This window comes from Polypterus senegalus, chromosome 13, assembly GCF_016835505.1.
Source record: "Polypterus senegalus isolate Bchr_013 chromosome 13, ASM1683550v1, whole genome shotgun sequence".
Classification (NCBI taxonomy): domain Eukaryota; kingdom Metazoa; phylum Chordata; class Cladistia; order Polypteriformes; family Polypteridae; genus Polypterus; species Polypterus senegalus.
Window position 1 is genome coordinate 156,763,830 of NC_053166.1, and position 21,560 is coordinate 156,785,389.

Sequence of the window (21,560 nt, forward strand, 5' to 3'; positions counted from 1 at the left end):
CCCGATCCTCTTCCCCCCAGCACTTCTGGGTGTGGTAGAAGTTCTGAGGTCCAGGGCTCCAAAGGCACAGGGTTGCCCCCTGGCGGTGACCACGGGCCCCTACAGGGTAGAGCTTCAAAGCTCTGTACCCGTGACCCCCAAAGGAACCAAGGTGGTCGCCCCCACATGGTCTGGGGAAGGCGTAAGCCCTCCTCCGGTCCTTCTGGGTGTCCCAGCCGGGTCCCCACCCCAGCCACCTCCAACAGTATGTATAATATAGTGCCTTTCATGCCTGCCTATCTATCTATTATATTGGGCCTTTCAAGCCTATGTACTGTATGTATAATATAGTGCCTTTCATGCCTGCCTATCTATCTATTATATTGAGCCTTTCAAGTCTATCTACAGTATGTATAATATAGTGCCTTTCATGCCTGCCTATCTATCTAACTGTCATTTTCAAATTGCCTTCACTTTTTAATTTCCCTTGCCTATCTATTGTTGTTGTTTGTGGTCAAACTACCCATAAGCCATTGCAACTGTGTTCTATTACACTGGCTTCCATTAACTGGGGTTACTGTGTAATTTTCAAATTGCCTTCACTTGTTAATTTTCCTTAGTATCACATAATGCCTTCCATGCCTATCTATCTATTATATTGGGCCTTTCAAGCCTATGTACTGTATGTATAATATAGTGCCTTTCATGCCGGCCTATCTGTCAAATTGCCTTTTTCTTTTTAATTACCCTTGTATTTGTAATTACTTTGAATTGCTTCTCAGGGATCTGCTTTCACTTTGACGTTAATGAGTCTTTTTTTTTCTTTCTTGTTAATCAAGGTCAAAAAAGCCAAATTCAATCCTCTCTGACTGAAATTCTTGTAACAATAAAATGTGAAGACGTCCATGGAGTGAATGCTGTTTCACCGTCTCTGCGTATCTTTATTAGTGCAGCCATTTGCTGTATGTTATTGGTACCAGTCCGGTGGCCTTTCTGTGCTGCTGTAGATTTGATGTAATAAATGAAACTCATTTGCACCGTTGCAGGGAAACAAACCGTGAATATTTAACAAGAAAATGCATAGCAATGGATGGATGGCTGGCTGGAGAATAAATGGTTTAGCGTGAAAGTTAGAACTGCCTTAATGTGAGTTTCTTGTTTCGGTAGTCAGTTCCTTTGAATCGTGTCAGTGTTTTAGATTTTTGTGACCTTCAGCCAGAAATCCCTTAATTTTTGGGAAATTCTCATCTGGGGAAAAAAAGTATGTTTTGTGACAGAGAGCTAAAGGAGAGTTAAAAGTGATTCCAGTAGACGCTGGAGTAAATAAAGTAAATACACTGGCTAGTTACGACTCCAAATTCGAAACAGAAGGATTAATAGAAGCCTCATCTTCTAGGAATTCCACTTGACTGGTGCTTTTGAATTCACATTTTTGTGTTTTTTCTTCTTGTCTGAGTCCGCGGTTCAAATCCTGACCCATTGCTTCTGTGTGGAGTCTGAATTTTCTCTCAAGTTTCTCTCTCAAATATCCTAAAGATGTGCACATTTAGTTTCATCGCCAAGTCTAAATTGTCCCAGTATGGGCGTGCGAGAGTGTGATGGAAATGGCATTCTGTCCTGGGTTGGTTCAGACCTTAAAACTCGCTGGTCAGAAAGTGGATGGATGTATCAGTTTATTTCACTCGTCCGATGCGGAACAGAAGAGGCCATTGTGACGTGAATGCTGTGTTTCATTGTGTCTTTTCAGGGAAATGAGCCCTCCAGCGGAGTCTCGAGCCAGTTCACGTGGAAACTATCCTGGCACGTTAGAACTGCCTGGAAGTCGGCCGATGACTCCTGTTGAACAGCTGAATGTCATGTTGGCTCAAGAGGAGATGACTTTGAGGGACAATGGAGGACCTTCAGAGAGGGATTTGGAGGTAAACTACGGGCTTCAACAGCCAGGCAAACGTCCAAAAATATTTGGGTGTGAGTGTTTGTGTGTGCTTCAGGCTGGCTTTCCATCCAAGATTGGTTCCTGCCTTGGACTTGATGCTGCTGACATTGAATGCTAGGAATGAATGAGTCTAACAATGAGAACCAGTACTGAGATAAAGAGCGATACGCCAAAAAAAAAAAGACTAAACGGAATTTAATGCTAAGGTCATGTAGTACAATAAGTGGACTTGATAGATGGACTGCCGCCTCACGTCGTCTCTTAAGGGTTCGTTTATACTTCACGCTCAGAACGCGGACGCGCACACATCATGGCTGCCACGCGTTTCCAGTGTTTATTTGACTCATCCTCTGAGCAGGTCCTCAGAAATGAATACGACACGTGCGCGAGTTGCAGTACCAGCAAAAAGTCGGGGAGTGGTGGTGTGCTAAAAGTCGGAATGTGACGTCAGAGTCCCTGTTTACTATCCACACGTGACAGAAAGCCGCTTTGCAGATCGATGTGCGCGCTTCGATGTTTGATGATCGGCTCGATGTGGTGAAGCAAAATGCCGACATACAAATACTGTACATTCGTGGTGCTTTTATATTCAAGCGTCGCATATTCCCGATCGTAATGACACGATACGTTTTAAACGTCTCGCATACCGTCTTCTGTGCCGTCTTTTTTTTCTGGGGCTTCCTCCTGAGCTGACAGCAGCGGCAAACAGCAACAGATCACCGCACCGAACACATTAAATGTACGATATTCCAACTCTCTGCACATTTAGAATCCTTAGATTTATACTTGATATCACTTTCATGATGAAATGCATTAAAGAATGTATGCTACAGTTTACAGATAAATCGTTAACTTCATTTAAATAATGAATACTGTTAATAATTACACACATGGGGGTGACACGGTGGCGGAGCGGTAGCACTGCTGTCTCACAGGGAGTCACGTCGCTGGTATTCCCTGTCTGGAGTTTACGTTTTCCTGCCGGTTTCCACAGTGAGCTCCGGTTTCCTTCCAAAGAAATGCAGATTTGGTGACACTAAAATGACACCAGTGTGTGTGTGAGTGTGTCCTTGTATTCACCTTGCAATGAGTTGGTGCCCCATCCAGGGATTGTTTCTGCCTCGTGCCCAATGCTTCCTGGAATGGACACATCCCTGGATTGATGGATTTAATCATTAAACATCCTTTTCAGAGATATTGCCGTAAGGTGTCCTCAGAATTTAAAGGATGTTTCAGGCAATTCACAACACAGCGAAGCTGAACCTGTTCTCACCGTGATGATATCTCGCACTGCCACCTGCTGGATTCTTCCAGATTTACGTAAAGTGCGCGCACAGGTATAAACTGTAAAATGCTTGCGTAGCAGGAGCGTCTGCTGGAGCATGTGTCGCATCACGTCGTGTGAAGTATTAACCTGGCCTAAGGGTGGGTTCTTCACGCAACGTGACACATTCACTTTAAAAAAGAATTTAGAAGTTGTCTTATTTACAGTCAGAGATGCCAGGACTCCACGTAATGAATGCTTCCCTGCAGCTGATTTGCTTTCTCCTCCATTCTTTATCCCCAGCGGTATGTCTATTATATAAACCATGGAGTCCCCAACAGCATGCTTGCCACCCAAGACACTCAAGTGATGAAGAACATAGAGGAGCTTCTGCCACTTCACCTGAAGAGCAGCCCAAAGCTGAGACCATTGATTGAAGAAATCCATGAAGAGATTCAGCACGACTATGACTTCAGTCTGCGGAAGGCCATCGGTGAGCTTATTCATTTAGTGCACAATACAGCTAAGTCTGTCTGTCATATAGTGCCTTTCACATCTGCATCTCTACATTTACATTATATGGTGCATTTCATGTCTGTCTGTGAAGTGTTTTACTATATCAGTGTTTATACGATATCCTTTCTGTCTGTCTTTTACTTTATTGTATATAATGCCTTTCACATCCAACTATCTACCATTAAAATGCTTTCGCGTATTTCTGTCTGTCTGCCTGTTTATTGTTTTGTTTTATTTAGTAAGTTTTACGTCTGTCTAGCTATCTGACATCTGTCTGTCCATTAATAATGTATTGCCTTTTCAATCTGTTTGTTTTACAGTGGGCCTTTTATGTCTGTGTATTTGTAATTAAGTGGGGTTTCATTCTCTACTGATTCATGGAATATCTTTCATACCTATCTATCACGTATATAGTGCCTTTCATATTTATTGATCTGTATGTGTCTTCTGTAATGCCTTTCATATATATGTATATATCTTAGCAAGTTTCATATATACCTTGTTTTTTTAGTGCCTTTCACATCAGCTTGCAGATTTATATTGTTTTTTCAATCTGTTTGTTTTATATAGTGCCTTTTATGTCGATCTATAATTCAGGGCCTTTTCTTTCTGTACTGATTGTATCTTATGCAATCTATCTATCTATCTATCTATCTATCTATCTATCTATCTATCTATTATATAGTGCCTTTCATATCTATCTATCTATTATATAGTGCCTTTCATATCTATCTATCTATCTATCTATCTATCTATCTATCTATCTATCTATTATATAGTGCCTTTCATATCTATCTATCTATCTATCTATCTATCTATCTATCTATCTATCTATTATATAGTGCCTTTCATATCTATCTATTTATCTATCTATCTATCTATCTATCTATCTATCTATCTATCTATCTATCTATCTATCGTAGGTGGAGTCGGAGTGGTGGCTCTGAGGCTAGAGATCTGCACTGGCAATTGGAAGGATGCCGGTTCGAATCCCGTAAATGCCAATAGGGACTCTGCTCTGTTGGGCCCTTGAGAAAGGCCCTTATTCTGCAATTGCTAAGCGCTTTGAGTAGAGAGAAAAGCGCTATATAAATGCAAAGAATTATTATCTATCTATCTATCTATCTATCTATCTATCTATCTATCTATCTATCTATTGTGGCAGCTGGCCCGGACACAGACAGGCAGACATGTCAATGTCACCCACAACACGTTTATTACGAAGTGCCATATTTACAAAAGTGCCCCACAAGCCCCAAAGTCCCAAAAAGTCCTGGCCACAACACAGTGCCTCACTTCTTCAGGCCACCTCTCTCTTTCTTCCAGAGCTCCGTCCACTCCACTCTCGACTCTTGCCATCATATGAAGGGAGGCAGCCCCTTTTATACACACCCGAATGTGCTCCAGGTGCTTCCCAGCAATCTCCCACTGACACGCCCCAGTGTGGCGGAAGTGCCGGCTGCGTACTCGGAAGCACTCCGGGTGTCCCCAGTCTTCTTCCCCCTGGCCTTTCCGGGTTTGGTGGAAGTGCCGAGGTCCAGGACTTCAAAGGCAGGGCACCCCTGGCGGTGACCACAGGCCCCTACAGGGTTGAGCTTCTAAGCTCTGTACCCGTGGCCCCCAAAGGAACCAGGGCGGTCACCCCCACATGGTCTGGGGAAGGCGTAAGCCCTCCTCCAGTCTTCCTAGGCGTTCCGGCCGGGTCACCACCCCAGCCATCTCCGACACTATCTATCTATCTATCTATCTATCTATCTATCTATCTATCTATCTATCTATCTATCTATCTATCTATCTATCTATCTATCTATCTATCTATCTATCTATCTATCTATCTATCTATCTATCTATCTATCTATCTATCTATCTATCTATCTATTGTATATCTTTAATGTAGTCCCTTTACTATCTGTCTCTAATATTGTGTCTTTCATGTCTATCTCTTTTATTTAGTGCCCTTTGCAATCTTTCTTTTATGAAGGTTGTAATACTTGGGCTGCCTTCTTTTAAACCAAGGAAAAGTAGCCTTCCAAAGTTAAAAGACTTTTGTGGACATTACCTTTTACGGATGATCTGCCCCTTTTTAACATTCCTCTGAAACTGTTATACTGTCGTAGCACCCTGAGGATCCAGCAGCTCTTTGGTTTCTTAGCATGTGTGGCCTTCCTGATTCTCTCAGTGGGACTATCGAGTCAGAGTTTGGGGAGTGACAGTGGCAAACACTTCACCGATGGTGCTGAAGCGTGTAATGGCCATGCGGTGCTGTTAGTAGTGCTGTCAGCATAATGGAGTTTAGGGTATCGTTAATAAATCATTAATAAACATTAATGAAACTGACTGCCTATCAGGTTCCTGTTACCTGAGTGTTGGGTCAGAGGGTCATGGGTAGTCACATCCTATCTTATCCTGTCAACGAGTGATGGGTGGGCTGCCAGTCCAGGGCAGGGCACAGTCACACAGACACATACCTTCATTGTTTCCTAGCCAGCTACATTGTGGAGGCCATCTTACCTAACACGGACATCTTTGGGATGCTGAAGGAGGCTGTGACCTGTGCTATATGTATTTCAGTGGATTGTGGAAACCTAATGAAAATGGTGACTAACCAGTGAATTGACCCCACGCCCCTTGAGGCTCGAGACATTGGCATTGCCCTCTGAAAATCAGTAGCTGCCCGTCAAGGAGGCTTTAAGCCGATCTTCACCCATTTTGCACACTCTTGCCAAGTAAGGCCTAGCCTGGGACTAATGCCTTTTCTTCATTGCAGTTGACTACATTTTAAAAGACGAGTCTGAGAAGGAGAGGCTTTACATTGCCAGCATCCCCCATCCATACCCTCAGAGGATCATCCGAGCGCCAGTCCCATGGAACAGCAGCTACCGAGATGCCAAGGCCTGGACGCAGTGCCATTTGTTTACCATTAACCCTCTGATGCTCCGGCTGCAGCACCTCTGGTACACCGAGTAAGACTGACCTTTGATTGCATTATTGTTGTTTGAACCAACGTACCCGGCCTGCATATGTGTGTATGATGGGTGAAGGTGCGAAAGCCAATATTTTTATGTTTGTTCGATGTTGGCCCTTTTGTCATTGCTGGCTGAGATTCTAGTGACCTGTCCTTCATCTACACCGCCACCCTGATAATTTTCCACTTCCAGTTTTTAATGTATATATATTTTTACATTCTCTGTCTTGCTTTTTTTTATCATCTCAGGTGTGTGATTAACTGTGGTGTGTTTGTCGATTATCTAGCTTATAATTGGAGAGTCACCCAAACTGGAGTCACATTCCTCGTATGTGTGCACACTTGGCCAATAAAATCACATTCTGATTCTCTTTCCCTTCCTGGAACAGCATGAGCAATATGTTTATGTTTTATAAAAATTACTTCTGAACGCTCTGAAGTCACCCAACTGTTTCAGCAGAGTCTATTGATACGCATTTAACCAATTTGCCGTGTAACCGATCAACATTTTTAGCGTTGATTTGTTTGACTTCCTCGTTTCTTGGTGCTAGGATTGCACGTGTACTCATTTTTTATGTTGATAACCCTTTGTGATGAAATTCTTCAATAAGATTTGGACATCGACACTATCAGCTGCCAGTCAGTGTTCAGAGGCCATTAAGAAGGCTAACAGAATGTCAGGTTATATAGCGCCTTGATGTGTGGAGTACAAGTCACAGGAGGTGACGCTCAAGCTTTATAACACACTAGTGAGGCCTCATCTGGAGTCCTGTGTGCAGTTTTGTGGCAAGCGCCCTCTTCTATGTGGTGGTGTGCTGGGGAGGCAGCATAAAGAAGAGGGACGCCTCACGCCTGGACAAACTGGTGAGGAAGGCAGGCTCTATTGTAGGCACGGAGCTGGACAGTTTGACATCCGTGGCAGAGCGACAGGCGCTGAGCAGACTCCTGTCAATCATGGAGAATCCACTGCATCCACTGAACAGGATCATCTCCAGACAGAGGAGCAGCTTCAGGACAGACTGCTGTCACCGTCCTGCTGCACTGACAGACTGAGGAGACCCCACACTATGCGACTCTTCAGTTCCACCCGGGGGGGGGTAAACGTTAACATTATACAAGATTATCGACTGTTATACCCGCCTCGCACTCTCCACCTTGCATTTTTTAACTTGCACTGCACTTTTATTGCTCTTTAATTAATATTGTTCTTTATCAGTATGCTACTGCTGGATTATGTGAATTTCCCCTTGGGGAATAATAAAGTATCTATCTATCTATCTATCTATCTATCTATCTATCTATCTATCTATCTATCTATCTATCTATCTATCTATCTATCTATCTATCTATCTATCTATCTTTCTCCGGCAGTTCACACGTTTGCCCTTCGCCACTCATTGTCTTCTCTGTCTTCTTTTTTGTAGGTTTGCTCACCAGCGTTTTGTTCGACGCCAAGATCTGCTTTCAGCCAGCCTTCCATTGCTTCCTGACGAGTATCGTGCGCTCATCCACAAGCATTGCCTGGAGGCCCGGGAGCTTCTGAGAAACAAGTCAGTAGTTGAAAATGCTTTTTAAGTAGTGAAGGTGAAATTCACTAGCAACACGGAGACCACTGGAGCGACACCCAAGAAGGCCCAAATTCGAGAGCACATTTGCCTCCCTGGGCATTCAGTGTGGTTCTCGGGTTATCCTCCCAAATAGTAAACCCTGGCAATCATTTATCGAGGACTGAGAGCCCCACTCTGTACAGTGTAGCTTTTATTAAATGGTATTTCTTTTCCAAACATTGAGCTTTATGAAAATGTATGCCTTTGCATTCCCACGTCTCCCTCCATCAAAGAGAAATGTGGACAGTCTCCTTACTTTTCAGCCAGCCCTCGTATTTGCCAGATCCAGCCTGTTGCACAGTTGTTAGCATTGTGGGCTTCTCGTAGAGATATCTAATACAGGGTGAGCCAAAAAGAAGTGGCACATTTCAAATGTTTATTCTGCAAAAACGCTACAAGATCAAATACATTTCATTAAGACACATAAAAGGTTATACAAAACAGATTTTAAAAATGATGTCTTCAAGGTGGTGGCCATCATTAGCGATACACTCTTCAGGACGATTTCTGAACACTCACATGACTTGTTCAGCCATTTCGAGGGGAATAGCGGCAGTTTCGTGATGAATAGTGCCCTTGAGGGCTTCAAGGTTTTAAGGTCGGTGTGTGTAAACCTTTGACTTAAGAAGAAGGAATCACACGGAGCGAGATCAGGCGAATGTGAGGGCCACCCGACATGGCCGCACAGGGAGATCAGCTTCCCCGGCAACATCTCCCGCAAATATCTGTGCAGGTTCTATGAGCTGTCGGTCCATCCTGTTGACACCCGGCATCCAATACATCCATTTCTTTCTAACATTTCAATGTAACGTTCTGAAGTGACAGTGACCGTTGCTCCCCCACTCCTTAAAGAAGGAAAGGCCTACAATGGCAAATTCTGCAATGGCGCACCAAATTGTAACACATGTGCTCACTGTGCAGGGGTCTCTGATGAAGTTCATGAGGGTGGGTTTCAGCCCAGTACCAAACGTTGTGCTTATTTATACAACCATTCAAATGGAAATGTGCCTCATTGCTGATGTCACATGACAATGATGGCATCTCGATAAATGGTTTGCAGAATGTTGGCGCCCAGCTCTTTATGGCTCTTCCAGTTTCTCTCAGTGAGTTCCTGCACTCCCATCATTTTCTATGGATGGAAATGAAGGTCCTCATGCAAAATCCTTCTCAAAGATGTGTTGGAAATGTCTAAGACAGACGCGTGTAGAACATCTAGGAGATTGCAAAATGGATGCCCTTACAGGTTGGATGTTTTCAGGCATTCGTACAGTCCGAGGACAGCCTGGAGATTTTCTGTTCAATGTTGTACCTGTCTGTCTAAATTAGGCACCCACTGAAGAATTTTTTTCCGATTTGGGACGTCACCGTTAGGAGAAATGCTGAAGGTTGTTGTGTAGTGATGATGGATTTGTTATTTTTGAAGAACATCGAAAACACGCTGTGCACCAGACCAAGGCATGTTGTCGAATTAAAACTACAAGGGATCGCCTATTAAAGGACCCCCCACCCCAACCCACTCGGCTGCCTCTACCTCACGCAATGACCTCGAGAAATGTGGCACTATATGATAGATAGATAGATAGATAGATAGATAGATAGATAGATAGATACTTTATTAATTCACACACTCCAGCAGCTGCATACTGATAAAGAACAATATTAATTAAATAGTGATAACAATGTAGGTATAACAGACAATAACTTTGTATAATGTTAACGTTTACCCCCCCGGTGGAACTGAAGAGTCGCATAGTGTGGGGTCTCCTCAGTCTGTCAGTGGAGCAGGACGGTGACAGCAGTCTGTCGTTGAAGCTGCTCCTCTGTCTGGAGATGATCCTGTTCAGTGGATGCAGTGGATTCTCCATGATTGACAGGAGTCTGCTCAGCGCCCGTCGCTCTGCCACGGATGTCAAACTGTCCAGCTCCGTGCCTACAAGAGAGCCTGCCTTCCTTACCAGGCGTGAGGTGTCTTTCATCTTTATTCTGCCTCCCCAGCACACCACTGCGTAGAAGAGGGCGCTCGCCACAACCATCTGGTAGAACATCTGCAGCATCTTATTGCAGATGTTGAAGGACGCCAGCCTTCTAAGAAGTATAGTCAGCTCTGTCCTCTCTTACACAGAGCATCAGTATTGGCAGTCCAGTCCAGTTTGTCATCCAGCTGCACTCCCAGGTATTTATAGGTCTGCACTCTCTACACAGTCACCTCTGATGATCACAGGGTCCATGAGGGGCCTGGGCCTCCTAAAATCCACCACCAGCTCCTTGGTTTTGCTGGTGTTCAGGTGTAAGTGGTTTGAGTCGCACCATTTAACAAAGTCCTTGATTAGCTTCCTATACTCCTCCTCCTGCCCACTCCTGATGAAGCCCACCATAGCAGTGTCGTCAGTGAACATTTGGACGTGGCAGGACTCCGAGTTGTATTGGAAGTCCGATGTATATAGGAAGAACAGGACCGGAGAAAGTACAGTCCAATATATAATGTACAATATTATAACGTACAATAATGAATGTGTAGGAAGTTGCCATGTGGCATCATTCAGAAAATAATCCAATAAATCAAGCTGTCATCACACAAAGAGGGACAGTCTGTCACACTGCCACACATAAGCGTAAGTGCGTATGTTTTAATTGGATTGTCAAGAAATTCCATTTTCATTGAAAACTGGGCAGAGGGGTGACCCGGTGACCCTCCCTCCAGACAACCTGAACATCAGCCCATGATTCAGAGAGAACACACTGCGTCAAACAGCATCACAGCAAAGGTCCAATGCCCGAATAATGCCACAGGGGCATGGAATTGCCCAGCTTGCCTGAGGGCTTGTACTTCTAGTGCCATCACTTGAAAGTGTTCTTCACTGCAGAGTCTCTGATTAACCTAATTTGCTTTTGTCCTGTTGCAGATGGATACCAGCATGTGCCTCTCTCTTTCTGGCTCACAAGGACGACTGGTTTCACTTAGTGCCCGAGAATGACCACAGCTCCACAGAACGAATCCAGGAGCTCTTTGATTGTGTGGCATCGCTGATGTCGCTGCAGCTCAGAGGAATGGTCATCAGCTCCTTGCAAGACCTGCTGGCCTTCTTCATGATTCACAAGGTAGTAAAAATTTAAAGAAGCGGCAGCATGAGATTGCTGCCCACATCAAATTGGATTTTGGGTGGCCCCTAAACAAATGGGCGCTTATATATAGTGGACTCTGCACCCTTAATCGTGTTGTCGATTTCATTTGAAATGGGGAAATTTGCCATTTTTTTACCCATCAATCTACACTAAATAACCCATAAGGTTAGAAAGCTATTTAAGGTATCCTGATTGATGGAGAGCTGCTGAGATGGTTGTCCTTCCAACTGGTTCTCCCAATTCAGCAGAGGACTTTTGAGGCTCTGATAGAGTGATCATTGGGTTCTTGGTCACTTCCTTGACCATATGGCACTTCTTGCCTGGTTACTTGGACTGCCAAATGACTAACTCTAGAGAAAGTGCCGGTAGTTCTAATCTTCTTCCATTTCACAATTCCTGAATACTCAAAGCTTTAGAAATGGTTTTGTCTCCTTGCCCTGATCCATCCCTGTCCACAATTTGATTACTGAAGTTCTACAGAGAGTTCCTTGGACTTCATGGATTGGTGTTTGTCTTGACATGCAGGATGAATTATGGGACCCTTAATATACAGGTACACATGTGACTTTCTAAACGATGTCCAGTCAGCTCAGTTTTTAACAAAGGAGGACACCAATTCAAGTTCTGGAAACATCTCAAGGAGGATTAAAGTGAACAGGAGCCAACTGGGCACAATTTGCAGTGCCACAGTAAAAAGGTCCAAATATTTGTAGATATTTGATTTTTAATAAATTTGCAGACCTTTCTGAGAAGCATGTTTTCACTTTGTCATTATGGGTTATTGAGTGTAGATTGATAGGAAAAAATAGCACATTTACCTATTTATACCGAAACGTACAACACAATAAAGTGTGCCGAAAGTGAACGGGGGGGCTGCTGACTTTCTGAGTCCACTGTATAGATTTCAGTTTCCCCAGTTATTATGAGTATAAAAGGCAGCCTGATGTACTGTAAGCTGCTGCTGTTTGGATGGGAGCTCCGTCCTCTGCTGCGTGACTTCACTTTCCTGATTATTATCAGTATTTAAGGCAGTGTGGTAGGAGCTGGCACTCTTTTGAACTGAGCTCAGTCATTTGTTCCGTGATTTCTGTTTCCTGGGTTGTTATCGGTATAACGGATGATAGGGGGCACCATTTTGAGCAGAGCTTGGTTCTCTGCTGTGTGATTTCTGTTGCCTAAATATTAGCAGGCAGGTGGCGCTGCTGTTTTCCCTGCCGACTCCTTTTTTTTTGACATTCCACTCCATTTAGTTTTCTCATGAATTGATTTTCGAACTACCATTAAAGTTTTGACTTGCCAGTATAGATTGGACTGCATAGATACTTTTTAAAATAGCCTTTAAATGTGATCTCAGACCCCAAGTGCAGCCAGTCATCCAATACTGTGTGAAAACAGATCCAAGGTGAGGTTTAACTAAAAGCATGAATTAATCATGCAGATAATGACATGCACACACCTTAAAGGTGTCACTTTTAGGGTATTCTAGTCTCAAGCCAAATTACCAAACAGCTATGTCAGCATCATGTATTATTAAGAGATACTGAACAGTGTATCTCAGATATTTTACAGATACAGATTTGTTTTCTAAACTAGATTTTTGTGGTGTGAGGCGAAAAGGAGATGGACCTTTTCCTAGTAGCCCACCATCCTCAACTGTGCATTAAGCCACTCTATTAGCCCGTGAGACTCGGAACTAAGTACCCCATCAACATGCCATCTTAAATGGTGCTGCTAAGATTTTCACAAGTCCCGCCCTCCTCTCAAACATTTACAACCACGCCCACGGCCCAATCACCTCTCATTCGTGTGAATGCTATTGTCAGACACAGTTCCTGTGCTCTCAGCTCCAAGCAGGGTCGGAAACAAAAGACAAAGAGTAGAAGACAAAGTAGAACGTTGTAAAGAGGTTCAAAAACATTGCGCGGTACACAAGCAGAGCAGGTCAGAGATTTTGAAAGTACTAAAATTCGAAAGTCTCAAAAAATTGATAGTAAAGATTGCATTAGCGCAAACAAATGGAAATTATTACCCGGCGAAATAACAGAGCAGCAAAAAGAGATCAAATATATGGACGTAGGTAATATGACAGAAGTATGTAGATGTTGTTCGGCTTTAAATTTTAAGTCGGAGACTTGTAGATCGTCTAATTTGTGTTGCCATCATGGAAAAGTAATGTTTCTTCCCAATGAAGAGGTGTATCCATGAGAATTAAAAGATTTGTTGTTTGGTGAAAGTGAGATCCACATACACGAGCGGCAGAGATATGAAGTGGCTGGTACTTAAAGCGGGCCGGGAGGGTTGGCAAGCTAAGCGAGCTGGGGGTGAAGCCCCTTAGTATAAAATACTGTATATATATATATTTGAGTGTCTGTCTCTGTGTGTGTGTGTGTGTGTGTGTGTGTGCATGCGAGTCGGCGGTTTCATTTTGCAGATCTGCTCGCCTCCTTTGTCTATCAGTGGCTAAGTGAGTTTCTCTCTATTTAGAGGTTTTGTTTTGCCGATGTGCTCACCTTGCTTGTGTATTAGCGGCTAAGTGAGTTTATCTTTCCTCAGTGGTTTCACTTTGTTTTCACTTTCTTTAAGCTTCATGCTGTAGCCTCACACTACCAGGCTGGACAGACAGACAGACACACTTCCACGCATAGATGTGTTTATATATATGTGTGTGTGTGTGTGTGTGTATATATATATATATATATATATGTAAAAAGAGCAATAGACAGTATAAAGGGTTGGGGTTTTCCGGCCCCGTATATTGCAGACAATTCCACAAATTCTCAAAAAAGAACTGGTCAAAATATAAACAAAACAGTTCATATGCGTGACGCCTTTCAGAGGCGTCGGCGGCCATTTTATAGAGGAGGGGCCGGAAGTGGAGGAATGCTGGGAAGGAACCGTGAGGGAGGATGGGACTGCTGACGTCAGGAAAGATGGCGGAGGAAGGGCGGAAGTGGACGTACTGCGGGCAGGCTATGATGGCGGAGCGTCTCTTTTTCTGGAAGACAAAGGAGAAAGGTTAGTACCCGCCACTCCCTGCCGGCGAGTGGCATTCATAGTCTGAATCACAATCTGATTGTGTGGGTGGTTACCTACCAGATAACGCTTGTGGTTGGTCTGCAAGTCGGAAAACATCAGCCATGGTGCCCTCTTCAGTTGCGAAAAGCAGATACATATACAGTATATATGTGTATATCTATATATATATCTATATATATATATATATATATATATATATATATATATATATATATATATATAAAAGCCAAATACTTGAACCATATCTTTAAATACAATTGCTTTCTCTAACGGGGTCTGGCAAGAGAAGCGAGCAGTGGCCAAAGCCTCCTAGTATATTTGTATATTTAAAAGCCAAATACAACTGACTCAGTCATCATGAAATCTCCTGAACCAGGAGGACTTGGGACTTGAAATTTGGAGTGTAGGTTACCCTTGGCCCATAGGTGCTCGCTAAGAAACGGTTTTAAAAACTTTGTGGTCCAAGTGCGAAATTTCTTATAGTTTTTTAGATCCAGTTGTCTGTCTGTCTGCTTTTCACGAGAGAACTACTTAACGGATTTAGATTGGGTTTTTTTCTATAATTTGCGTGAACATTCTGTTCATTTTGCGACTTTCTCATCACGCTAAGTATCATAGTTTGCTTGTGGTAACGATTTATTAGCATGAATCTGAGAGAGACTCATCGGGCTGCAGGGACCTCCTCACTCACATGTCTGCCTCAGGGCGTAACCTTAACTCCGCTTAGGTACCAAACGAGAGAACTACTTAATGGATTTAGATGCTTTTTTTTTCTAGAACTTGCTTGAACATTCCAGTTGATTTTGCGACTTCTCTCTTCACGCTAAGGATCATAGTTTGCTTGCAGGAGCGAGATATTCACGCTAATCTGAGACAGAGGCTGCAGGCCGAGGGGAGGGAGAAGAGTGACGTCAGGAGTAGAGAGCCTTCCTCACTGTCCTGTTTCACTTCTACTCGGGCGAAGCCGCAGGGGATAGCTAGTTTATATATATATATATATGTGTGTGTGTGTGTGTGTGTGTATATATATAGTATATAAATGAAATAAATGTACCTAAATTTGAAGTGCACTTTGAATTCTTTCAAATTGGCTTTTAGGATCAATCATCGCAACCTCCACTTTAACCCTTTAGGAGACTCCCCAGGCTATACCAGGTACAAAACCAGGACAGTTTCTAAACGAGATTGCTATGTGGGCAGAAGTCTGTGGAGACCCCTCGAAATGACAGAGTTCAACCGGTTCATTGTTAACATTTGCATAAAATCAAGCAGACAGCCATACATTGACACACTTTGGGTCACACACTGCAGGGACTGCACCTAATTTCGTTGTATTTGTTACAATGACAATAAAGATATTCTGATTCTGATTCGGATACTGAAAGCAATGCCAAAGACATGCCTTCTGGATTGATTGGCCAATCTGAGTTGCTCAAGCAGGTGGTGTTGCTGCTTTGTGGCCGATGATCACTGGGATAGGCTCCATCTGCCCCTGCAGCCCTCCCCTGGGTAATCAGGTTATGAAAATGGATGGAAATTGGCTCCGCATATGTGGGCGAGTCCTGTAATGGATTGGCAGCCCCAGCCTGATTGGTACCCACCTTCTGTCTGGCGCTGTGCTGCCTGTCTGGATGATCAGGTTAGTAAATTAGGTAGAGAGGTGTTTGGACAATCACTCTGCTTTGAAATATGTTAGTTAAGTGTGGGCATGTCCATTAGAGAAATGAACATGACGAAGATGGCACTGTATCAGGTTCCCACTCCTGTCAGCCGCTCCTTCTACCGCAGATGTATTTAGCACTAGCAGTACTGTCAACGTGCACAGAGTTCAGGATAATTCTTACTTGCATGTCCGACCAGCAGGTAAAACTGTGCCATGATAAACAAAAATATATTAAAATGGTGATATTTCAACATTAACACTTCCCCGAGAACATTAATCAGGTCAAATCAACTTCACATGATTAGTCATTTGTTCGCTTGTAATGACTTACCAGAAGTGGTGGCCATGATACACACGTATTTAGACTTTTTTTTTTTTTTTTGTCACCTCCCTCAGGATGGAAATGATTTTGGAGAAACCTACAAAGATCTGGACTTCATCAACCCCCAGGTTTTAATAATCAAGCTGAAAGTTCTGGAACCGAGAATCACATTTGAGCCAAGCCTCCGGGAATGCTGGGATCTTGTCAACTGGAGCTTCATGGAAATTTTGCACAGCGCACAGGAGCTTCCCCGGGTATGTGAATGTCTGCTTTCGGATGTACAACCCAATCCAAGTGCCACCAAGTGGCTCTCTTATCTGTCATTTGTCACATGTTGCCTTCTCTAACATATAAGACCTTTTCTCTTTATCGGTTTATCATCTTGCGCCTTTCGTATCACACAGAATCTGCTTATAATAAAGGGTAGTTTATATTTAACAATACAGCGGAGATCAGGAGGCACTAGCGTCAAAACCAAAATGAGTGAAAATATAAGGAGAGCTAAGGACCAAAGGGAAAATTTTAGTTTTGGAAAAGTGTGCGAGGCAAAAAGGGTTTAGGAATCCGTAATCTCAGATGAGGAAGGAAGGGAGCTTGAGAAGCTGTGTGTTGGCGACGGTCACATGAAGGACACTGAGTCTGCATTAGGACAGCAGTGGACACCTTCCTTACTGTACAGTCAAAGTAAAAAGTATGTGAACCCTTTGGAATGATCTGGTTTACTGCATGAATTGGTCATAAAAAGTGATCTGCTCTTCATCGAAGTCACAGGTCCTGATATACACAAAAAATAAAATGAAATGCACAATGAGCTTAAGCCAATGACACAAAAAAATTAACTTTTTCGTGTCTTTATGTTCACAGTGGTAGTGGAAAAAGTAAGTGGACCTTGGGATTTAATAACTGGTTGACCCTCCTTTGGCAGCAATGACCTCAACCAGGCACCTCCTGTAATTGCAGATGAGACCTGCACATCGTGCGGGGGGAATTTTCGCCCATTTGTCTCTGCAGAGCTGCCTTAACTCCTCCATATTCTTTGGTTGCTGTTTTGTCTTGGTACTTTCCCCTTTTGTGTTATTAATATGTAGCCTTTGTCAGAATGCCTCAAATCTCACAGACTTTATAAGGTATTGTCCTCTATAACTTCTCCCTACCTTCCCATCTACATCTATAACCTCAGGCAATTAGGTGTAGTAAAAGACAAGCAGGAGTTAAGTTACAATTTAAACAATGTATTATTGATAATATTCATAAATAATAACAATATGCAAAGTACATTTGAATACTGGCAACCATACAGCCTGATAAATGGTGATGCGTAGTTTCAGGCGGCACACAGACTTGTCAGTTACTTAACATGTCTCTAGTTAAGGCCTCATTTTGTGGTCAGCTTTCTTCAGAACAGGCCGCATACCTGTCTCAAAATGGCTGCCTAGCTGTGCTCTTCATTGTGTTGTCCTTTTCAGTTCATGGTGTGTGTGATGGTCATTCAGCAGTTTGGTAAGAGAGAGAGAGAGCGAGGCAAAGCAAACAAATTTATAGGTTTTCTGTCCACCCCCTACAGCCAATAGGGAGTCATAGTACTTAAAAGCTTTTGATACAAGCCAGTTCCAGACAGCCATACCTCAGACCAATGGGTGAAACAGAACATCTTCACACCGGCCATCCCTCAAAACCATTTGTTGAGGTAAAGCTTGGCAGTTAGGCAGCCTGCCTTTGTGTGGGGGGTGAGAGGAGAGACTCTAGCAGAGAAACATTTGTTTCAAGCACTTTCCCCAATTCTGTCGTAAAATTCGCTTTCCTGACTTAGTTTTGCCTAAGTTACAAATAAAGACATACAAAATATTTATCAACTTATATGCAGAATCCCACATCACAACAGTTGTCTTCTGTGTACGTCTCTCCCTCTTGAAGTCATTCAATAGGACTGAGATCTGGGCTCTGACTGGGCCCCTCCAAAAGGCCGAGTTTGTTCTCCTGAAGCCATTGTGCTGTGGATTTGCTGTGATGTTTGGGCTCATTGTCCTGTTGCATCACCCAGCCTCTTCTGAGCTTAAGTTGACAGACAGACACCCTCACATCATCCTGGAGAATTTGCTGATAAACTTGTGAATTCATTTTCCCCTCAATGATGGCAAGCAGTCCAGGCCCTGATGCAGCAAAGCAGGCCCAAATCCTGAGGTTCCCTCCACCATACTTTACTGTAGGGATGATGTTTTGATATTGATATGAAGTTCTGCTTGTTCCTCCCCAATAGTTCAATTTTGGTTTCATCACTCCACAAAACATTTTCCCAGTACCGTTGTGGAGTGTCCAAGTGCTCTTTCACAAACTTCATGCGTTCAGTAATGTTCTTTTTTGATAGCAGTGGCTTCCTTCTTGGTGTCCTGCCATGGACTCCTTTCTTGTTCAATGTTTTGCTTATAGTTGACTCCTGAACAAAGATGTAAGCCAGTTCTGATGACTTCTTCAAGTCCTTTGCTGTCATTCCAGGGTTCTTCTTTACCTCATTGCTGACTTTGCATTGTGCTGTTGGGGTCATCTTGGCAGGGCGTCCACTTCTAGGCAGAGTAGCCACAATACCAACTTGTCTCCATTTATAGACAACTTTTCTAACAGTAGACTGATGAATATCTCAGATCTCTGAGATGACTTTGTAACCGTTTCCAGCCTTCTGTAGATGAACAATTCTCCATCGTAGCTCTTCAGACAGCTCTTTTGTGCGAGACGTGATTCCCTTCTGGATATGCTTCTTGTCAAAAGCTCCAACTCAAACCTTATCGTGTTTTTGATCAATCAAAGTCATTCAGGGCCACACCTCTGAACTCGTTTCATTAAATGGACTCCACGTGTGCTAAATTCGGACTGCAATGAGTCATTAGTTTAGGGTTCACTTACTTTTTCCGACCTTCAGTTTCACAGTTTGAATGATTTATTCATTATGGTCAAAAATCCTCTGAAAATCTGTGTGTCTTTAGTTATAGGAGACTGTGTGTGTTCATTATGGTGACTGACATGAAGATACAATCGTGTTTTATATGGGAATTAGACATAAAATATAGAGAATTCCTAGGGGGTCACATACTTTTTACTTTGACTGTATGTCTGCTGACATTTTGGGATTTATATGTTTCTGTTAAACATTCTAACATTTTTGAAGAAAAAAAATTCAACATTTGTGCCTCATTTACGGAATGAAGCGACATCACAACAGAGGCCTTGTCTCGCCCTTTGATCCTGTTTCCATGGAGAGTTGCGTGGGAATCCATTGTTTGTTTTGAAGCCTCCTTTATTGTTCCTTCCGCAGGTTGAATCCATCCTTTTCCCAGAAATTCAAGGAGAAAAGCTCACCCTCCGGACCGTCACTTCAGACGAGATGCTAGTCAGTGAGGTTGTCAGCAGATGCATGGAAGTGTTCAAAGAGAATTCTCTCGGTCCCCAGAGGTAAGTAAGGCAGGCTTGAAAAGTGAAGCTTGTCGGCTATGCGTGTTGCCTTAGTTATCTCTAGTTTTAAAAAATGTCGGCAATTTTAAAGGATTTTGAAATGTGGGTAATCAAAACATGTCCTTTACAATTAAATGTACACAACAAGGGTGGCACGGTGGCACAGTGGGTAGCGCTGCTGCCTCACAGTTAGGAGACCTGGGTTCCTCCTGCATAGAGTTTGCATGTTCTCCCCGTGTCTGCGTGGATTTCCTCCCACAGTCTAAAGGCATGCAGGTTAGGTGCATTGGCGATCCTAAATTGTCCCTAGTGTGTGCTTGGTGTGCCCTACGGTGGGCTGGCGCCCTGCCCGGGGTTTGTTTCCTGCCTTGCACCCTTTGTTGGTTGTGATTGGCTCCAGCAGACCCCTGTAGTTAGGATATAGCAGGTTGGATAATGGATGGATGGATGTACACAACAACTGTTTTGGAGTTGGAGAGCCTGATTATGGATTGTCTCTTAGGTTAAAAATGAATTCTTCAATATGTATAATAAAACACAGCAACTGCAGTCGAATTTTCAGCCTCCCCTCAACCCTGATTTGATTTAAAATAATTGGAGAATGATATCCTCTGAACAGAGAGCCCCACTGAATTCTCTTCGCCGATAGTTCAGTGAAATCTCAGAAATGTTTGTATATTTTGCCGAACTCAATGAAATGCAATGAAGTCAAATGGAAACGAGTGGATTATAATGATGTGTGGCCAGTAGGGGGAGCCACTGAGCTCCATCAGCAGCTTGCACAACCGCATCAAACCAGTCCGAGTTCAACTCAAGTACCGTATATACTCACGGATAAGTCGGGACTTGATTGTACCGTATGATTTATAATGTTAGTCGTATAAGACGAATGCGGAAAACTGACGCTATAGGTCTAAGAGATCCTGATACGCTAACGCCCACCTGAGAGAGTCACCATGGAGCACACGGCCTTTAATTTCTATGTATTGTGCCTACGTGACCACACGGTGATACCTGAACGTTTGCACTGATTTCTGTTTTTGGTATATCACACCCTCATGCACCTTTATCGTAAGAGCATCCTTTATCTACGATCAGAAGAAAATATGAAGCTGGTTTTAAATTAAAAGTAGCTGCAACAAAATTCGATGTGTCTGAGAAACTGGCACGAGATTGGAGGAGGCAAGAAGATGTAAAAAAAATAAATAAATAATTACATGTCATATTTTTGAGCAGGCGTATAAGTCAGGGTCTGATTTTATGATTGATTTTTCGGGTTTCAAGACCCAACTTATATGCGAGTTTACACGGTACTTTTAATTTAAAAATTCCTCCCTGAGGGCTCTCTTTTAACTCTGGACCACTGGTGCTTAATCTATAGCCCCCGGGAAGCACTTCTGAGTCAGGCAGGACCACCACAGCGCTTGTATCATCAACATCCAAGAGCTCCCCCTGGTGGTCTCTATAGAACTTGACACGACCACAACTCCCATGCTGCCCTGTGGGCGTCCATACTGGGGCTTGTCTGCTACCCTGTGTATTGGGGGTCATTCTGCCCATAGCAGGCAGTCAGCCACTGTGCCGACGTTCCGGGTTCCCAAGACCGTTCTTGGTGCCGCTCCCGATTTGGCCGCTGCAACCTCTCTGCCATGAAGTGGAAAGGAGGCATCGCTCCCTCCCTGGCCCACTGTTATCAAGGCCTCCA

General features: G+C 43.4%; 1 protein-coding gene across 1 annotated transcript in view; it reads left to right on the plus strand.

The window, feature by feature from the left end:
* dnah3 (dynein axonemal heavy chain 3) overlaps window positions 1-21,560 on the plus strand; it is a 302,407-nt gene that overhangs the window by 51,557 nt on the left and 229,290 nt on the right. Inside the window, exons 5-11 of the mRNA XM_039775085.1 lie at window positions 1,727-1,898; window positions 3,483-3,672; window positions 6,463-6,658; window positions 8,085-8,210; window positions 11,171-11,366; window positions 16,486-16,665; window positions 19,719-19,855. Of these exons, the coding sequence (XP_039631019.1) occupies window positions 1,727-1,898; window positions 3,483-3,672; window positions 6,463-6,658; window positions 8,085-8,210; window positions 11,171-11,366; window positions 16,486-16,665; window positions 19,719-19,855 (1,197 nt within the window). The remainder of the gene's footprint in view (window positions 1-1,726; window positions 1,899-3,482; window positions 3,673-6,462; window positions 6,659-8,084; window positions 8,211-11,170; window positions 11,367-16,485; window positions 16,666-19,718; window positions 19,856-21,560) is intronic.